At 34.8% G+C, this 21,351-nt stretch overlaps 1 protein-coding gene across 1 annotated transcript in view; it reads right to left on the bottom strand.

The window, feature by feature from the left end:
* PRKDC (protein kinase, DNA-activated, catalytic subunit) overlaps positions 1-21,351 on the bottom strand; it is a 93,937-nt gene that overhangs the window by 32,406 nt on the left and 40,180 nt on the right. Inside the window, exons 37-58 of the mRNA XM_070940987.1 lie at positions 20,537-20,740; positions 19,850-20,035; positions 18,669-18,770; positions 17,348-17,515; positions 16,738-16,865; positions 16,126-16,333; positions 15,839-16,017; positions 14,360-14,528; positions 13,267-13,332; positions 12,033-12,105; positions 11,293-11,441; positions 9,752-9,889; positions 9,530-9,649; positions 7,767-7,910; positions 7,198-7,349; positions 6,353-6,484; positions 5,696-5,807; positions 4,248-4,372; positions 4,003-4,152; positions 3,594-3,767; positions 1,940-2,038; positions 1,344-1,554 (exon numbers count right to left, since the gene is read on the bottom strand). Of these exons, the coding sequence (XP_070797088.1) occupies positions 1,344-1,554; positions 1,940-2,038; positions 3,594-3,767; positions 4,003-4,152; positions 4,248-4,372; positions 5,696-5,807; positions 6,353-6,484; positions 7,198-7,349; positions 7,767-7,910; positions 9,530-9,649; positions 9,752-9,889; positions 11,293-11,441; positions 12,033-12,105; positions 13,267-13,332; positions 14,360-14,528; positions 15,839-16,017; positions 16,126-16,333; positions 16,738-16,865; positions 17,348-17,515; positions 18,669-18,770; positions 19,850-20,035; positions 20,537-20,740 (3,189 nt within the window). The remainder of the gene's footprint in view (positions 1-1,343; positions 1,555-1,939; positions 2,039-3,593; positions 3,768-4,002; positions 4,153-4,247; positions 4,373-5,695; positions 5,808-6,352; positions 6,485-7,197; positions 7,350-7,766; positions 7,911-9,529; positions 9,650-9,751; positions 9,890-11,292; positions 11,442-12,032; positions 12,106-13,266; positions 13,333-14,359; positions 14,529-15,838; positions 16,018-16,125; positions 16,334-16,737; positions 16,866-17,347; positions 17,516-18,668; positions 18,771-19,849; positions 20,036-20,536; positions 20,741-21,351) is intronic.

Genomic DNA, 21,351 nt, shown 5'->3' with positions numbered 1-21,351 from the left:
AAATACTTGAAGCCATCTTGATATCATCACTCTAATGTCAACACAAACATTATAATCCTATGCAAATATATCCTGCAGAATCCTATTAAAATCAGAGAGACTACTAAAATGTCCACATGCTTAGGCTATATTATTTTCCTAATTATTATATTGTTTATTTGCTGTTTATTTTTAAATATATCAAAGATCAGTATCTGGGGAAAAAATAGATAACAAGTTTGCAGTTTTAATCAAATCATGCATCTATTAGCTTGAAACTACCCCATTTGACTTTTACTTAAAAGAGATTCATTCCTTAAGATGATTTTAAGATTTTCAGTTTTCAAAAATGATAGCGTCTATTTTTATTTATTTATTTCCCACCTTTATTACTTTGATAAGTAACTCAAGGCAACTAACATGACTAACATTCCTTCCCTTCTCCTATTTGCCGATAATAACAACCCTGAAAGATTAATTTAGTTGAGAGAGAGACAGTGACTGGCCCAAAGACACCCAGCTGGCTTTCATGCCTAAGGTAGCACGAGAACTCACAGTCTTGTAGTTTCTAGCCTGATGCCTGGCTATTGTTAGTTATAAATTAGAAGTATTTTATAAACATTATAGGTAGAATATACAGTATATATAAAACTATATATACTGCATATAGCAGGGGTGGGCAAATATGGCCCCTTTATGACCTGTGGACTTCAACTCCCAGAATTCCTGAGCCAGCTTTGCTTGGCTGTCTCAGGAATTCTGGGAGTTGAAGTCCACAGGTTGTAAAAGGGGCCTTTTACAACCTGTGCCCACCCCTGGTATATAGTATATAACATCTATATTATAGTTAAATAGTCAAAACAAAGTATTTTTTGCCCATTTATTCTCAAATTACTGGTTCACATATTTGTAAAAATAGGAAAACATTATCCCTGTTTTCCCCATAAAAAATAATCACAACAAATTGTAGGCAGCATATTAATATATGCAACCTTTGTAAATATTTCATAATAAGGAAATTAAGGAAGATTCATGCTTTTTTTAGAGATGCATAACATTTATATGGAATAATCAGTAGCATAATTCACCATATTCCTCTCTTCCATTTTTATTTATGAAGTTTATATACCAGTAAATGATAATTTTAATATCAATATGTATCAAAGTAAAAACAAATGCAGTTGCATGTTTTTAATATAATTATCAAAATTAATATTTGCCTCTATTAAAACAAAGAATTAACATAAAAATTACATTATTATGAATTTTTTTTAAAAAATGATCTACTTCTGATCTAAAGAATTTTAGTTTTTAAAAAGTATTCCAATAATCTCTTATAACATTGCAAAATAATATACATTCACCTGAAATTTACATTCTGAAAGTGGATATTCAAACATTTTTCTAGAGTAATCTGGACTTTTGCTCGTCATTTCAAGGAGAAAATTTGTAGCTAAACTCAAATACTGAGTTTCAATTTTGTCAGAGTATAAACCCCTTAGTAAAGACAGCATGCGATCAAGAGTACTGGTTGGTAACCTAGTTTCATCACTCCAAAAATTCCTAACAATTAATCTGTAAAAGAAAATAAATATGCAAATGTCAACTTCAAATAATCCATAGTTGTATAAATATATGAACAAAGTGCATGACATATCCTTATGTCCTTATGAATGGTAGATGAAGATTACCTCTATATCGTTCCCAAATTAAAAACAAAATTTTGCTTAAATCAAATCTTTATTTTTAAAAAAGGTTCAGAATTTATTAAAACATTTAGATTGCAATTCTATATCATTTTAATAAACAAGATATATATTTCAATTCAATTTTAAAATTAAATTTATTATAAAAAGTTTATTCTGTAAATGTATGTATAAACATGCACAATTTTGCAATAGATACAATTCAAGTTTTAAAAAGAGAATTCTGATTTCAGAATAAAATTTACATTACTTACTGTAGTCCAGAATTTTCATCAATCAGTCCTTGAAGTAAACATTCTTTTGTCAGTTTCAGCACTTGTGAAGATTTCTCATCTGCTTGACTTTCTGAATCACTAATAAAAGAAAATGCATGCTCCACTGAACTTCAGTCACTCATACCAGAATACTGATGATGGTTTTCACCAGATGAAATATATTACATGAGACCACTTATTGGAATAATAATAAATAATTAAGAAACAGGAAAAAGCACTTTAGGGGTTTACTTTATATTTAGATATAGTTATTAAATAATAAGCTTCAGCTATCTCTGTTGGTTTAGGATTCAAAAGAGGGGTTTATAAACTAAAGCTAAACAAAGAAAAGGAAATGCCTTTTATTCAGTTGTATGTGCTTTGCCTAAATCACAAAAGAGTATCTGAAGCTGTTCCAAAGACTTCCACATTAAAATAAATTCTGAAGATGAACATGAAATTTTCATATGCCCCTTCATCTTGTTCCTAATCTGGTTTTAAATCCTTAGCCTCTTTAATGCCTTTGTCTCACATTCCTTCACTCCACAACATAATCTCTAATAAACAGAGATGAGGTATTTCATCATCTCTGTACTCCAGTTTTTTCAGCTGTACTCCAAATTCTTTACTTCTTCTCTTGTTTATCTCCTCCAGCTATTGTTCTTGTCTATTTTTTGCAATTAAATACCCTGCCTGTTTCTACCAGTATTTGTTGAGTGGCCTTTCTGTTCAATTCTCAGCTGCCTAACTCTGCTGATACTTCTACCATTTCTCTGGTTTTGTAGATTTTGTGAGAAGTTTTTCTACTTAAACCACTCTCCTTCTTCCATGGAAGTAGAAGATCACAGAAATTCAGCTAATGGCAGTTTTGCTATAGTGAGCATATGCACGAATTTATTCATAGTCTCCAGGATGTTTTCTTCCTAAAGAAACATTCACATGGCTATTACACAAGTGTGTTTGTGATGATTATTTGCACATCCTTACAATGTTAAATGTCAAAGCCTGAATGTACGTAGACCCATTATGTAGCATTCAAATATAAAATCAAAAGTTAATGAATGTGAATTCTGAAGTTTCCCTAGAAGTCGAAAAAGACAAATGAAAGAGGCAACTGTTTAATGCACAGTACATCTGAAATATTCAACTGCATTTTCCAGCTCCCCCCTCCCCTTTAGCTGCAAATCTGCATTATGGCAGAAGCGAACGATCTGCAAAAGAAGTATGACCCAGGCCTTCCCAGTGCAGTTTCCAGCAGTTCCCTTTTCTGCTGATTTGGGCAAAAGGAGTTTAATAGAAATTCTGTGAAGAATTTGTGGTAGAAATGAGGTATTGAGGCATTTTGCTCTGTGGCTTTCCAAACTGTAAGACAGATAGATGAAAATGGGAGGAGGAAAGAGACAATTGTCTTGGGTAGGAAAAAATAAAAATAAAGAAAAAACAGTCTGATCAACTCTAGAATGTTTCTTTTTTTAAAAGAAAAGAATTCTAATCAAGACCTATTTTACAGCCTAATAGCACATATAATTAAATTAAATTAAATTAAATTAAATTAAATTAAATTGCAGACCACAGAGCGAGATCTAGAATCCCGGAAAACTTAAAATAGCTTCAGATTGTTTATTTATAATACTATCAATGCTTGAATCTTTACCTGTAGTTATCGTAGATCCACATGAGCACATCATACATTCGGGCCCGACATAATGGTGAAGGATGAGAAATGAATCCTGTTATTGAAGGAAGTAGCTCTAATACTTCAGCTGGTTTCAGCTTAGGTAACATCTTGTACACAATATTTAAGCATATTGTTTGCCTTTCATCGTCTCTAAGGGGAAAATGAATAAAACACCTTTATTGCCTTCATTACTAATCATGGGGGATTGCATTAAATGGCCTAATGAAACTGACAAGAAACATAATTCCAACATCTGTTATCAGGCAAAATGACAAAAAAAAAAGCCTTGATCAACTCCCACTTTCTTAAATATGGAGTTTGTTCAAAGACATTTTAATATGGACTATTCTACCAAGAAATAATTACAAATCATGCCATCCCTCACCTGTGGCACATGACTTGGGTGAATTCTATACTCTTCAACTCTAAGTACAAATCAGCTGTTTCTTGAGCACGGCACATGATTACTTCCAAGCAATGAGTTTTCATTACTCCATGAAGTTTTGGTAGCAGAAAGAAGACAAAATTCATAAATCTTCCCATGACCAAAGACAAAAAGTACAGGAAGTTAGACCAAGGTATTAAACTCATAATCCCAACAGTACAATACCACTCATAATTCTAATATACCTATCAGCAAAAGGAGGGAAGTTCTTTGTGATTTTATTCAGGCACACAATAAATTTGTCATCTCTGGTATTCTGATACAGCTTTAATTGTTTTATGACCATGTCATAAATTGGACCTTCAAATGTCTGAAAAATTGAAAAGTGAATGTTAAAAACTTAACATGTTGGCCAAATATTCTGGCAATAATTAAAACTACTGCTGCTAATTGAAATTTACCTCCTCAGTTCTTCTTTTAGGAACATTTCATAAAAACTATCTTTCTTTTTCATTGCCCATAAATCCTCATTCAGAGACAAATGAATGATACTTTTATCATAAACTATTTCTTATACAGCTTCTTAAGAGTTAAATAGCTGGCCTATACCAAAGAATGAATCCTAGACTAGAAGAATCTTTCAGGAGATCCAGAAAAGTAAATCTAATATTTTGTAATATCACTGTTCTACAGTGCCTTTCAATGCTATTTTCAATACAGGTAGTCCTTGATTTACAACAACTTGCTTAGTGACCATTCAGTGTTTTTCACACAGAAAAACTTTTTCACACTTACATCTGTTGCAGCATTCTTATGATCACGTGATCAAAATTCAGATGTTTGGCAACACTCATATTTATGAGGGATCATGTGATCACCTTTTGCGACCTTCTGACAAGCAAAGTCTATGGGGAAGCCAGATTCACTTTACAACCATGTTACTAATAATTGCAGTGATTTACCTAATAATAAAAGATTGTAAAATTGGGCAAAACTCACTTGACAACTGTCTAACTTATAACAGAAATTTTGGGCTCAATTGTGGTTATAAGTTGAGGACTACCTGTAGACTAATCAAAGTATTTTAGGTACTAGTACTGTGCTTCCCCGAAAACAAGACTGTGTCTTATATTTTTTTTGCCACCAAAAAAGGCACCGGGTCTTATTTTCGGGGTAGGGGAATATCATCCACTGACTCACCTCACTTGCATGTGTTGCCCCTGGCTTCCTTTTCACTGTCAGAGGCCTTCAGGAACTTCTTCGGCTTTGGATAGTTGCAGCCAGGCCTCACACACCTCGGCCCATTTCTTCTGCAGCCAGCAAGTCTTTCCTGAAGGCCTCTGTAGCCGATAAGAGAGCTCCGGATCGATCCTGAGGGTGCGAGGCCTGGCTGCAACTATCCTAATATATAGTTAGGCAGCTACACACACACCCTAATCCCCACCCTAGCTTAATTTTTACCCGTGCACTCTGGAGTGGGTGGGGTCTTAGGGCTTATATTGGGAGTAGGGCTTATATTGGGTGCATATGTAAAAAATCAAGCTAGGACTTACTTTCTGAATAGGTTGTATTTTCAGGGAAACATGATATTAAAATCAAAATATTTTAGGTACTAGATTAAAAACTAAATTGATTTAAAAAGCTAACTCTTTAATTATAGCACAATAAAACATAAAAAGCATGTTATCCTCACATTTTCTTTCTCAGCAATGTACTGAAGAATGAGTCCCAGTACTTCAGCGGCGGCAGCATGTACTTCCTTGTATTTTTCCAGAGCTATGTTATTAGACAAAGCTCGGAAATAACTAATATAAATGAGAAATATTATTTATTTCACAATATTTCACAAATGCATATTTATTCCCCTGACATAAAGTAAACTACTTTCATAATATCTTGAAATGTTCAGGTAAAGTCTGAGGAGCTCCAGAGCTATATATCTGTCTTTTACATCTCCCAATTCTGTTATCAATTCTCCATCTACCTCTTTCCAATGTTTCAAACACATCCAAGCGTAATAGTAATAGCAATAGCACTTAGACTTATATACCACTTCATAGTGCTTTACAGCCCTCTAAGTGGTTTACAGAATCAGCATATTTCCCCCAATAATCTGGGTCCTCATTTTCTGAAACACATCTATACATATGAAATATAATAAAAAATCAATCAAATTCTTTAGGAAAATGTCCGCTAATAACTGATATAATATATCTCAATTTCATCATTTGTTTTCCAATCTATGCACTTGGAGATCACCTCCTATTTTCATAACTTTCTTTGCTTTTGCTTTATGCTCAATGTACCTCAACAGGAATATCAGAAAGTTTAATTCTTACCTTATACTTACCTTATACTATCTATTTCACACTTTGGATCATATGGAGGTAAATTATTAGCAAGAACAATTCCCAATAATTGAATTCCTACTGAATTGTCTTTTGTATTATGATTTTCACCAGAAAATTGTTGAAATATTATCCTGCAGCAAGCAAAGACAGAGATGAAGGTACTGAAAATAACTAGTAACCATTGGTACCAGGTTGGTGTTTTGTACTGAGAAAGAACAGACCGCAAAATGTTGGTCACTTAATAAGTGGAATCACTCATCACACTAAGTCATAAACTTTACCTAAATAGAGATTGTTAGCAAACTGGACAAATTACTATAATATAATAAGCCATCAATCATGAACAATAGGTTATTTAATTACTTATCGAGTTTAGGCACCACAAACAAATTAGTGATGCAAAAACATAATCCTTATTAAAACACTTTCTGATTTAGTCTAATAGAGGCATCTATTAAAAAAACCAGTATCCCATAGATGAAGTTTAAGACTTGGTCTAGGCCAGGGGTGTCAAATTTCATTGAGGGCCACATCAGGGTTGTGTTTAACCTGGAAGGGGGGGGCTGGGGTAAGCGTGGCCAGAGTGGGTGTGGCCAGCTCAACGTCACTCATGTTGGGGCCACCTGTGGTGGCCAAGTCCTAAGGCAGGACTTCCCTCACACCCTCCCTCACTCTCATTATAATCTCCTTCTTTCCTTCCTTCTTTCCTTCCTTTTCTTAGTATAGCCAATGCCTAGTGGCACTGCTGTTTATTTCAGTATTATGTAGAAAGTCACCCCTTCTCATTTTTGCTATAGCTCTTGGAAAATTGCATATACAACCACATTTTATTGCCATAATTTACCCGTAAGGTATGCTCAGACAATCCCTCCAGCACTCTATTACCGTCTTGATTATTTCCAGGTTATGTCTAAATACTGCTCTTTTCTGATGAAACACATTTTTCATCAGGAACTCCAACAACCTATTTGCCAAGACTTCATCCTTTATGTTGCCCTGATATGAAAGAATTAGAAAAAGCATATTGCAAATATTCATCTTTGCTCATTAAGTGACAAAATATATGGTACCTTAATGTAAACACATTATATTCAGGCTTGCCAAATTCTCCCTGTTTAGGACTAACAAATATTCAGAAAAGAAAGAAAAGTCTTATTTTTCAGCAATACAAAATTCTCTTAGCCGCTGTCCTATTAAGAATATATGTACTAAAGAGGCTTAGTGGAGGGAAGGGAAGGGAGGAGTGGAAAGGAGTGGAGAGGAGGGGGAGAGGGAGGGGCAGGGGGAGAAGAGAGGAGAGGAGAGGAGAGGAGAGGAGAGGAGAGGAGAGGAGAGGAGAGGAGAGGAGAGGGCAGGTCCGGTCTGGCCATATGTATATATGGCGGCCTTATTATAACCAAATACATTTCTTACTTTAGGAGTTGCCACATTAGTCCATGAAAGCAGTGTGACCACTATCTCCACCACCATGTAATGTATCCCTTTTCCTCCATTATCTTCAGAAACGACCAGCTGCAGTAAAGGACCCAGCCACCATTTTGCATAGGGTTGGAAAACCTGGAGAAGAAAAATCCAAGATTTGTTGCACGTTAGCTTTGTTATTTACATCTAACCAAATTATTATTGAAAAGGTTACCCATGCAAATACTCAACAATGCAAAAACATTTCATGCCTTACACAAAAATATCTAAGCAGATAAATTACATAACACATTAGTATTTCAACCTCCGATTTATATTCATAATTAATATAAGAACTACCTCAATCAAACCCCTCTATTAGCACATATCAGTCAACTGCCATCCACAACAGTACAAAATATAAAATACAAAATTCTGGGTGATTACAGAATGTCTCCTGAATCATCAAGTTTTATTGCTTTTAAAACTACCATCCTTAAACTATTGTCATCTAGCACAACCTTTTATGAGTTCAAATAACTGGGTAGAGGAAGAGGGAAAAATTAATCATCACAGGGGAGATAACACTGCAGTCTACCAGGACGCCCATTAAGATCATATGAATGTCCTTGTACTCTTTATTTCGTGAACAGCTAACCAAACTGTAAATTCTAACACTGCTCATAAAGCTACCAACCAAATTGTATGGGGAGTGGCTTTCTGTCTAGAAGAGATACTATTTCGTCAAGGAATTATCATCTCTTACTCCAGAGACTTGATATAGCTTGTGAATCAGGAGCAGCTTTTACTGTGTTGGGAGGACTTATTTTTGAGCAACAACACAGAGACTGAATGATATTAAAGTTATTTTGCACCCTTGTCTGTTTCCAGTCAAAATGTATACATGGTAATAACAATATTATATGAACATAGTTTGCCATTATGAATCATTCATGAATCCACCTCACAAAGGAGATACTAGCTGTACTAATTACTTAAGAAATCAGTTAGGAATCTATACTTGCTTAGAAAATTAATGTATTTCAACAAGGTGCAAAAAAAACAAAAACCCACCCTCACAAGATCAAAGACAGACTTTATTTGATATCGTCATCCCTATATTTAGTTTGAACAAGAAGCTTTTGTCACTTTTGGTAACACTTGAAAATCTTGTTCATAAAAAGAATGTTAAACTGCCTCTATTTAATAAAACCACCAGAACGATTATTACAAGTAGTCCTTATATACTGTCTTGTTTAAAGACTGTTTAGTTATGACAGTTGGAAAAAAACCCCAGCTTTGTGATCAATCCTCACATCTCATGGATGTCACGGCCATCATAGCATCCCTATCACAGAATCGCCATTTGTTGGCTTTACGATTGATACATATTTACAACTGTTGAAGCAGTCCGTGGCCACGTGGTTGCATTTGCAAGCTTCACAACCAGCTTCTACCAAGTAGAATTATTGGAGAATGTAAAAGTGAAATCGGAAGTTGAGGTCATGTGATATCCTGGTGAATGACCACAGTGACCCCCTAGACGCTGGAAGTGGAAAAGACACTGTAAGCCTGGCACGGTCATGTGATGCCTTGCTTAGTGACCATGGTACATAATGATGGACTTGCTGGTCACAATTGTGGTTATTAAGCAAGGACTACCTGTAAAGTTCGGAGATTATTCTAATCTCAATATTAGCTTCTTTAATAACCCAAAGAAATGCAAGTATACCAGCTATATACAATACTTTTCTCTATCATAAAAAAGAACTTACTTCCTCTGTGTTCACAATGAGTTTTGCTACAAAGAGACGAATATTTAGAGGTATAGTAGAATTTCCCAGTTTGCTGTGCAAAAACTTCATCCATGGAGGAAGTTCTGGTGAATTTGTATCCTGAATACCCAAAAAAATTACAGATTTATATATATAAAAGCATACTTCTTACAAATTAGGTTAACTGAAAGCCAACTCCAGAAGCTAAAATGGAATACTTACTTTTTCTACTACTGGTGTGATATTATTTCTATGCATATGTTTGAGTAGGATTGTCATAGAAGCCATGCACTCATGCTGATTGAGCTCATCCATTTCTAACTCCATCACATCATCTGGAACCTCAGTAGCCGTAATCTCCTTTTAGAATAATAATTAATTTCAATTTTGTCCTTATCTCTCCTTTTTGTTCAGATTTTTGCTATAACAAAACTACCCATAAAGAATGCATATATTATATCCTGTTATTTCAAGATGGTTTATCAGGCAAAGCTTGTATTTCTCAAAGTTGTTCATATGATATCCTTGTAGCCCTATTTTTTAAAAGAATATGTTAGCAAGAAACTTGATTTAAATGAAGTATGAGCTTGGTATATGATTAATATTGCATGTGCTAATCTCTCACTTCAATCAGGTCTCCCAAACCCCAAAATGAACATAAAGAACAATAAGAACAATGCAACGAAACTTTGGGGAAGATGGATTTATTGCAATAATGTAACTAAAAGGCTCTCCACATTTCACTGGATTCTATCTGGAGCTCTCCAAGAAACAATGGTTTAACAAAACAAAAGTTGCTTGGCTATTTATTACACACCTAATTTATTATTTCCTTTTAGATTTGGGAGAAAATCCCAATTAGAATGTTCATTTCAATTTCTATGGTCTGCACCAGTGATGGGTTGCCCCCGGTTCGGACTAGTTCGCAAGAACCGGTAGTAAAACTGGCGGGAGGCTCCGCCTACCACCCTGGATGTTATCATTGGCAATCTGCGTATGTGTAGAAGCTTCGTAGAAGCAAGGCGTGCGTGCAAGTGAAGTGAGAGCGTGCGAGTGATCCCGTTGCGAACCGGTAATAAAGGTAAGTAGAACCCAACCCTGGTCTGCACATTCCATGGGCTCTATCATTTGATGTGAAAAAGAAATTAAACCTAGCTTTATGAAGTTTGATCAATATAGTGAAAAAAAAAACCTAAAGGCTTTTATATAGGGAGCTTTGTAACTGGAGTGTTGAAAACATTCCACTGTATTTTTGTACAATGTCCAGTAAAACAATAAAGACTAATAAATGACAAACTGTCAAATTTGCCTGAAGTGGAAAATTTTGATTCAGCCCAAATCTCTTACCCCTGTCTTTCTCCTCACAATGTACTCAAGGCAGTTATTATTATAATCAAGCTTAATTAGACAACCTAATGTTAACCATGCCTATTTATTCCGCTGCTGAGGTACTAATGTTGGAACATTCCTGTTTCTCACAGTTGAAATCTGTCATTTAGATTTAAGGAATCATATAAATATTTGTAATGATAATGTGCCTGACTACTTATAGATTTAAGTCTTGCTCAAAAGGAGATAGTATTTTATGGGGAAACTTATGTTGCTATTAGAGAGCAGTTATTGCATCCTCATTAGTACTCCGATAAAGTATGTTTTTTAGCCTTTAGAAAATCTGACAATTTTCTACAAACAGCTAAAGGAATTGTTTGGGCTAAAAAGCAGTATAGTTAAGCACACACTTACACGTGTATAAATTAAATCACCTTTTTCCTGATGTGAGAACCGGAACTGGTAGGACCTTCAGAGCTGTATGAAAAACTCTGTATTCCAGTTGAGAAATCAAATTGGCTCATTTCTTCACTTAAACTGCTATCTACCATATATGATGCAGACGCTAAATAGTTTGGTTCAGCTAGAAAGCAAATAGTGCGGCTGAAATAAGTAAGAAGCTTCCCAATAAAAATTACAAAATCAGTTACACAAACCTCTTTGTATGTTTCCAATAAATAATGCTAAATAAATTTTCTTCTTTCAAATTCCTTTTCTGAATTTTCTGATTTCAACATTACATTGCATTTAATTAAACAAATCTTTAGCGAACGTGAATACTGAAAACAGCAAGAGACGTGGTCCAGATTATTATTCCTAGAATTTGTCCTGCTCAGTTGCAGAGTCCACTTATTTTTCACTGCACTCACCATAGTTACACACCAAAGGTGCCACGGTATGATGTAATGAGGCAACTGGTTTTCAGCTGGCCTCTTGCAGACCTGATGCCAATTTGGGTTGAGAGGGAATGTCTGGCCTTCAAACCAAGGACTAGAATACGGGTGTCTCCATGCCCAACCCAGCACCTTAACCATTACACTATACTGGCTCTCTAGATTGGTTTTGTTTATTTCTGCTTTCAAAGTATATTTATATTAGTACACGTATATTCATGCTTGACACAGAATAACTTAAGCCGTGATCAATTCATCTTTTTTGTAGACATAGCAAATACCTGAATCCCCACTCATTGTTTGTCTGGCTTCTTTCCTAATGGTTATGTACCGTTTTTTCTTTTCCAGAGGAACCTAGAAAATATAAAAAGCTTTCAGTATATTTGATATATTTACAGAATTTCTAAATAAACCAAGAAAAATACAACAAGGAATTCTGTGGCATCTTAAACACTAATAAATGCATGATTGCACTACCCAGTTTGTTTCTAGGCACCTGGCGTTTGAGTGGCATGCTGGATAATCATGCTCCAAAAAGTAGAGAATCTGGTTAGATAAAATTTGGTTTCACTTACCTAACAAGAGAGATTACCCTCTACTTTTTATTTAATTTTTGTCACATTAAAAATGATCCTTTGGTAAGTTTTTTGGGAAGTAAATAATCATTATAGGGTCTAAAGCTGTGCATCAATACTGTAAGAACTCGCCTACATATTCATGTTGTTTAATCCAGGGGCCCCAACTTCTGCTCCATACCCCGGTACTGGGCTGCAGCCTATTGAGAACCAGGCCTTGCAAGCAGTAGGAGAGTGTATACGTGAAACTCCATTTGCAAGACAGGCATGTGCACAAAACCATCCCCTCTTTCCCAGTGGTGGAATTCAAAAATTTTTACTACCGGTTCTGTGGGCATGGTGGGCGTGGCATGGCGGGTGTGGCAGGGGAGGGATACTGCAAAATTCCCATTTCCTCCCGATCAGCTGGGACTCGGGAGGCAGAGAATAGATGGGGGCGGGGCCAGTCAGAGGTGGTATTTACCGGTTCTCCAAACTACTCAAAATTTCCGCTACCGGTTCTCCAGAACTGGTCAGAACCTGCTGAATACCACCTCTGCTCTTTCCCCTTCTCCGCTGATCTACAGAGCTGGAAAGGTTGGGGACTGCTGTTATAAGATAAGGTTTAAATTCCACCATGCCAAAATTAAGCTTGGAATTCATCATAATACATATCAAGTAGTAGCCAGCAGGAAGAACTAGGCTAACATTTGCCAAAGGACACAATCCATTCATAGTACGAGAGAGTTATATAAGAATACTAATTCAAGGAGGTATACTTTGATACTTGTCGTCTGTTTAGACCCTTTAAGCTTACTGTAGAAATTTTATAATTGGAAAAAAAGTCTCAATAAACTTATCTGGGAACACTAACTTCTTATATTATCTATACCACATTCTAGTATCATGCTAGATAAAAATGATTACAATTTCAGAACTCATAGGGAATAAGATTTCTTACCTCAATCTCTATGGGAAATGAATAACGATGCTGTAAATCTAACAAATTTTCAAAAATAAGCAGATTCTGTAGGACAATAGCAAATTGTAATGTGATCACCATGATTTACTTTATTATAAACATTTTTTAATTTAGTCATATCGTTACTACTCAATATGCAACCTAGGCAGGTATATACAATTTTGTAAAAAGCTATATTACATTCAAAAATAAACATAAAAATATAAGATAACACAGCATATTGTGCCAAAGGCAACTCAAACACCAAAGACAAACACTCAAGACTAACTCATAAGACCTCTGGATTCAGGAAGCCTCAAAACCCAAGGCCGCTTATACTTTATAGGATTGAGTTGGATTCATTTTCTCCTCATCCAGTTTCCTCAGAGTCTTTCTACAAAGAACCTTGAGGGCATTACTTGGACAAGCAAGGGCTGATATGTACAACATCAGGACACTGATATATAACCTCATGTAAGAGATGACCTAACCAAGAAGTCTCATTTAGACATTAAACAGGAGTGGATAGAACTGAACCATGAGCCCCCCTCCCCCAAGAGTAAGAGCTGGGGACAAGGGTCACTATCAAAAATGATTGGAACCAATATCAGTGAAAGAAGGAGAGCCACTGCAACACCATCTCTCCCATTCCCAAATCTCCCAAACCAGCGCAGAGAGGTACCATGATCAATGGTATTTAAGGCAGCATTTGCTACATTTTGTATTCTTCTACCTATTGATAAGAGCACAATTTAACCAATTTTGGAAGATGTTGATTTTTACTATAAAAATATTTTAAAATTTTATTCATTCAAATTCCATTAATTTAATCTTGTTGTTTGTTTGTTTGTTTGTTCGTTCATTCATTCATTCTATTTATATAGTTGCCAACTGAACTGCATAATTCTGGATGGCTTACAGTAATTTAAAAACTATAAAATCAATGAACTCAAACTATATAAAATACATAAAACCAATACAAATTAATATTAACAAAACCCACAGGCAAGGTCTAAAAAATACTCCACTGTATAGGCTATTGACCACCTTTCTACACCAAAATTCCATCTAGTATCTGTTTACTATTACGTACTTTGTCTGGTTTTTCACTGAACAGAAAACCTTGATAGAATTTACTTTCATTGAAGACACAGCTGACAACTGCAATGGCACAATTATATGCAGCACAATGAAACTGTCTCCTGTTTTCCAACAACTGTGTTTCACCCAACATGTTTTCTGTAAAGGCATCATAACAGGACCTTGAAAGGAAGTAAAAAAAGAAAAAAATACCAAGACATTTTTTTTAAAAATGTGTGTACTCTTCCCAAATCTGCTACCCCGTCTATATGTGCACTAGAACATCTAATACATCTGAACAACATCAGGGCTATTAGTTGAGATTTAATTTGCTGAACAAATACATTCCAGCAAATACAAACTAAAGTTGTAGCTGGCTTTAGTTGAGATCTATTCATTTAGTTAATATTCCATTCCAATTATAACCAACCCCCAGTCTACGGTGTACCCTATTTATATAAGTAAGGCTAAAAGACACAAATACAGGGGTGAAATCCAGCAGGTTCTAACAGGTTCTGGAGAACCGGTAGCTGAAAGTTTGAGTGGTTCACAGAACCGGTAGTAGAAATTTTGGGTGGTTCGGAGAACCAGCAAATACCACCTCTAGCTGGCCCAGAGTGGGGTGGGAATGGAGCTTTTGCAATATCCTTCCCCCAGTAGTGGGGAGGGAATGGGGAATTTGCAGTATCCTTCCCCTGGAGTGGGGTGGGAATGAAAATTTTGCAGTATCCTTCCCCTGGAGTGGGGTAGAAATGGAGATTTTGCAGTATCCTTCTCCTGCCATGCCCACCAAACCACGCCCACAGAACTGGTAGTAAAAAAATTTGAATTTCACCACTGCACAAATAATACCATAAATAATACAATAAATTTATTTAAAACATAAATAATACAATATAAAGGACAAGGCCAGGGGAAAAAAGTAAAAGTGTACATTCATTAATCTCCAAACTGCAGAGGGCAGCAGTTTGTAAGTCATCCTAGAGCAGGGTTGTCAAACTCGTTGTCGTCACAGCAACGTCACGTGACATATTGGAACTTTTTTCCCCTTCGCTAAACCGGGGGGGGGTACGTGATGCAACTGGCCTGCATGTCGCAAGTTTGACACCCCTGTCCTAGAGCCTTTTGAAAAAACCCTATTTTGATGGACTTTATTTGAAATCTTTATCTCGTGTGCCTGAAGAGGATTCAGACCAGTAAAATATTTTCACTGAATTGCTAACAAAAATAAAACTTATGAAGGAAAGCAACATAATTTTTCTTTAAGATTTTCAGGATAAACCTTTAAGATCAAGAAAGAATTGCGAATTTTCTTCTAAACAAATAGGAAAAGTTTATTAAGTGTTTATCATTATTAATTGGGTATTACTGCTCCTCCATGTAGCTACCATGACACTTTTAAGGCAATATTTCAAAGTATTTTTTTACTGACTGTGATAACCAAATTAATTATTGGCAACATTGTTTTAAAGCATACATGAACAATTCTCACTTTATAAGTGTTTTTGTAAGTTCATTCCCCTCTACATGGGTAGAATGCTGAAAAGCTTGGTTAATTCTGGAATCTTTAGAATGCACATCTTCTTTGGACAGACGGGAGTACATAACTTCTAGAATCTTGTAATAGCTTATTTTCTTGATTAGCTGGGTTTCAAAAGAAGTTTCAGTTGACTGGAAAAATACATTAAAAGAACAAAATGTCAAAGGAGATTCATACATGAATAAGTGTTTTATTTTTTTAAAAAATAATATAACTATTTAGTAATAATTCATCTTTACCTTCGTAAACCTGGACTTCAATGTATCCATAGCCTCTATGATAATCTTACTTAGAAATTCTTTCAATGCATCTAAGCTGCAGTGAAGCAACAGAATGAGAAGACATCGATCTACATAGGCTTGTCGGATTATATTTGAGTGAAGGGTTTCACTCTGGAACATCTGGTGCACGGTATCCAACAACAGCACTTGCCTTTCACAGCTGCCCCTAAACACCACAATAAATTTAAGTAGAATCTTCAGCTACTTTCCTACTTGTAAATTATGTTATCCGTAATGTTTCAGTGAATTCTTTCTAAAGTTGTGATTTGGTTACAAACCAATCTCTTTTTCTATGTATTTGAGATAAATTCCAGCTAACTATCACAACCACAACCTATATTACTGCTATTAAAAAATCATATGTGTTGTGTCTTCTCCAGTATGAGTATCTCTGATAGGAAACAAAGTGAAATACATATAAATACACAAATAATATGTATGAATTTCAATGTGTAAGCATAGCATAGCAGTTGTCATTGATCACATTTTAAGCCTTTAACATACTACTGAACTCTTGTTTTTTAATCATGCTCTTAATATAATGCGATTAAAGAATATGTTACTGACTACCTTTTGGCAATTCTTTTGAAGTTAATCTCAAATAATTCCTCCATTATATGCTTACGGTCCCTACAAAGAATTTCTGTCATCAGCTCCAATAATGTAGAATTCTGGGATAGTTCTAGTGCATCTAAAAGCTAAAATATAAAAGAATAATTGTACAGTTAAGAGTTTCCATACACTAAAATGTATTCTTAGGCTTATCTACATAAATTCATTTTTTTTCTGGTATGTTTAATAAAACATTGATTGATTTGGATGGCCATCTCATTAGAACAATTCCGGGTGCCAATAGCCTTTAAAATTAAGATACAAACATAAATGCCTTTACAAATTAAGGAATTCAGAATGTTAAGGTTATGTCAATTATTATTATAATTTCTAAAAGTATAAAAATACTTAACAATTACACATGAAATTTAGGTAAGTTTTTAAATAGCAAAATCTTATTACAAATAAGATAATTTCTCTTTATAATACCGTAATATTGCATAGTCTATTTGTTCCTATAGTTTAGTTCATAGATTTGTTTGCTTTATATCAATTAGGACTTAAAATTAGTAATATGATAGAAATAAATCAACTGTGCAAAAAGTCATTCTAGATTTTTTTCACTTACTTTTTTTACGCAATCCACATAGTTATTGTACTTTAAAGTTCCCTTAGGAAACTCATCTGATGTCAAAGGGAAATTATATGCTACAAGTTGATCAAGTGCATGTTTAAGGCTACAAAGTCCTTCTCCAACAAGTTTAGTGAAGAATGGCAGAATAATAATTGCCTGACTCTGAAATATATACAATTTACAATGTGTCACTGTAGATCTGGTTAAATCTAAAATCTTATTGCCTTTTGAGAAACTTTGATAGAAAAAATGATGCACAACAAGATAAGAACAGTAAATTCTGGTCAGATTAAGATTTTTCAATTTTCACATTGAAATCTGAAAATGTTTTAAGCTTTAATTTTAACTCTGGTTAATTAACATTCTGAATAGCATTTGGACCAATGTAAACTGTAAACATTTAAGATTGAGAAAACAAAGTATAAAAGCAACAGGCTACACCATAATCTTTGCTCAGATGTAACAAACAATAATTTGTGAAGTCTAGTTGGCTTATACATTTGACCATTATCCATACAAACAAATCATAACCTGAAATGGTCTTGGCAACTTTAGCTTTAGTTAACTGTAGAGTTTGTTGTTTCTTCCAAAACTGGTTTCTTGTTTTTTAATTAAGTGCTAAGAAATGTAGATTACAAAGGAGAGCTGAAACTACTCTCATATGGTTAAGACAGACTCTTGTGGATATTTTTGTAGAAATCTTTAACCCTGTTAATTCTATTTAACAGTCAGAGGTTGTTCTCATTTTCTCCCCTGCTAACAACATTCTGTTCCCAAGTGAAGGGGAATATACATGTCTCAGGATAATGCTGCAGGATCCAATCTGGGTCGGTCACCGGGACCAGAGGTTTTGTCTTATGAGTTTTTGGACTCATGCTGGAGCCCAGGGAACTTCTAGCCAGTGTGGCTAGAGAGAAGTTCCCTGAAAAAGGGCTCCAACACAAGTCAAAAAGCTCAGAAGACAAAACCTCTGGTCCCAGTGACTGACCCAGATAGGATCCTGCAACATTCTCTTCAGTTTATCTACCAACAACAGATTACATGGGGTTGGGTTTCATTTACTCAAAAAAAGTCCTCAATACAGATATCCACAGTAAATATATGAATATTTAGCCTTAAATAGTGATACTGGCACAATTTTCATGAAGCATCCTCAGACTTAACTCAGAGTGGTTGAGAGTCAGGCAGCATTAAATAACGATAGTAATAATTCTCACTGCAGTTCAATGTTTCTAGCTAATCTGAATAAAGCTAAATGGCCACTCTATGCAACACATTCTTCATTTACACTAATAAGCATGCATAAGGCACTTGCCTTGAGATTTAAACCCAAGTTCTGGTCCACAAGCAGACATGTGTATGTATTAAAAACATGGGGAAATGCCTCATGATGAGTAAATGACACCGAAGAGTCGATCTTGAAAACATAAAAGAATTAGAATAGTAAGCATTTCATTAAGGAAAGTTTACATTATCTGTTTTATATTTCTATATACAATATATTTCTATACTTTTGTGTCATGTAGAGCTCTTAAGAACTCTCACATTAATTACATTAATAAATGCAAAAAAACAACAGCATAATGCCTATTAAAATCAAAGCGTTCTTTCTTTTTTTTTATTATATTAATAAAAAAAATTTATTAATAAAAAAAAATAAAAGCGTTCTTTCAAAGATATAATTTTATTATTATTTAACTTCATATTAGTCCCAATTCTAAATATATGCAGACAAATAACAAACACTCTCAATTATACAATGAGGTTGGATACTATAAACCAAACTGACAGAAGATTTGAGTCATTTTAGTTCATAGTGCAGGAAAAGTTGGCAATTTCAATTGTGAATCATCCATTATATAAGTATAGTTAATATGGGGAGTAATGTTGCAATATTTATACAGGTGCAATAATTACTGGACCATATCCCATATATATTGAGATCCTTAGAAAGGCGGACTGAAGATCAACATGCTACAGCCATGATAATACAGCAACTTATACAGAGATATGGGAATAAATATATTTAAATAAATAAATATACGTCTAATACTTCTGAACACACTGAACATTTTTACATTTCTAAATACCCAGAATTCTCTCAAGGTAGCCTGATATAACTATAGTCTTACCTAAAAACACAAGTAATCTCAATTTTCAAGTGTCCTCAACCAGACCTCTACATTAGCCTTTATTATTAGGATGAAAGAGACAACTTTATCATGATTAGAAGTACAGCAAATCAAAAATTAAGGTGATGAATGGGATACTGCTTTTACCTTGTAACACTATCTTGAAATGACATTACAACCGATTACAACATACTTACCTTTTTTTAAACCAAATATAGAAAAGGAAGAAACAAGGCTAAAATATTGGATAGCTGTAGAAATACCACCGACATTTAAAAATAATAATTATTCCAAAATCAATTTTGATATTATAACCCTAGAAAATTACCCAGAGGAGGCTGGGTAGATATATATGCGTGTTTACCTGCAGAACTTTAGCCAATAGAGTCAAAACAGACATTTTGCTCTCAGGAGAAGCATCTTTGGCCCACCAGTGATCAAGATGTCCCCAATTTTTTAAAATAGCAGCTACTAGTTTTATTCCTTGTTGTTTGCAAGTAGCACGGTCTTTAAAGCTTTGATCCAACATACCATTCAAAACTGTACTAACCTGCAGTATAGGATATTGAAAGTATACAATATTGACAGCATTTTAATTTAATTCAACTTTTATACTGTGGAACAGAGGCACAAAATGTACAAGGTAAGCAATTGGTAAGTACATTTTTAGAAGTTTCCCAAACGTTAGAAAGTGTACTTCTAAGAAACTAAGAATGTAAAATCAGAATGTTCTAGCCACTTTCAAAACATCCATTGCTTATAGAATAGTAACAAGAAGATCTAGTAGTAGATCTAAAAATAGAAGTGGTGTTTAAGGTAAAAGTAATAAAAGGCTAAAAAAATACTATTAAAAATAGTAACAAATGAAAAATAAATAATTCAACAGAAATAAAACCAACAAAGAACCAAAAAATAGAAGGATAGCTAAAATACAGTTATAGTTTCATTGTGAATTTTTGGGGAAATAAAACCTAAAAAAATAAATATGCTAGTATATTTTAAAGGAATATTTTAAAAATTTAAACGACATTTTAAAGGAAAAATCCAGTACCATTTTGGGGCTATCTAAAGCTGATTTCATAAGCTCAAATACAGCAATTTCCAGATTTTTCAACAACTCCCGGTTAATGATTTCTAAGAAGAGACTGTAGAAATATTCTCCATGAGAAAAGTTGATAAGACTTTCTTGGGCTGCTCCAGACAATGGTACAGATAACATCAGTGTGTTCAACAAGAGGCTCACCAGCTCTGTGCACTAAGGGAAATAAATACAAAAGAATATTTTTTGTCATTTAATTTTTCCCATGTATCTTCTTAAGTCAAAAATCACAAATAGAAAATAATACAGAACACATCAGGATTTCCAAGGAGAACCATCTTTTGTATTTGAACAGAGGCAGATATCCTTTGGCGAGATAAGCAATAGTAGCCCAGAGTAATTGCTTTGTTTTTCTTACAAAATTCATCTCTACCGATACCTAAGCACTAATCTTACAGTGGTAGAGGTGAAAGCAGGCACCCAGGTGGCACATCTACAAATGTCTTCCATCAATTGTGCTGTTTTCTCTTTTTGGGATATTTAGGTTCACAGCAGGGGTGAAATCCAGCAGGTTCTGACAGGTTCTGGAGAACCGGTAGCGGACATTGTGAGTAGTTCGGAGAACCAACAAATACCACCTCTGGCTGGCCCCCGAGTGGGGTGGGAATGGAGATTTTGCAATATCCTTTTCCCAGGAGTGGGGAGGGAATGGGGATTTTGCAGTATCCTTTCCCTGCCATGCCCACCAAGCCATGCCCACAGAACTGGTAGTAAAAAAAAATGAATTTCACCACTAATTCAGAGTAGGGAGGTTATTCAGTGCTTCC

This window comes from Pituophis catenifer, unplaced genomic scaffold (assembly GCF_029215685.1).
Source record: "Pituophis catenifer annectens isolate HBS135680 unplaced genomic scaffold, rPitCat1.0.hap2 SCAF_3, whole genome shotgun sequence".
Classification (NCBI taxonomy): Eukaryota; Metazoa; Chordata; class Lepidosauria; order Squamata; family Colubridae; genus Pituophis; species Pituophis catenifer.
This window is presented reverse-complemented; position numbering and strand designations above follow the sequence as displayed.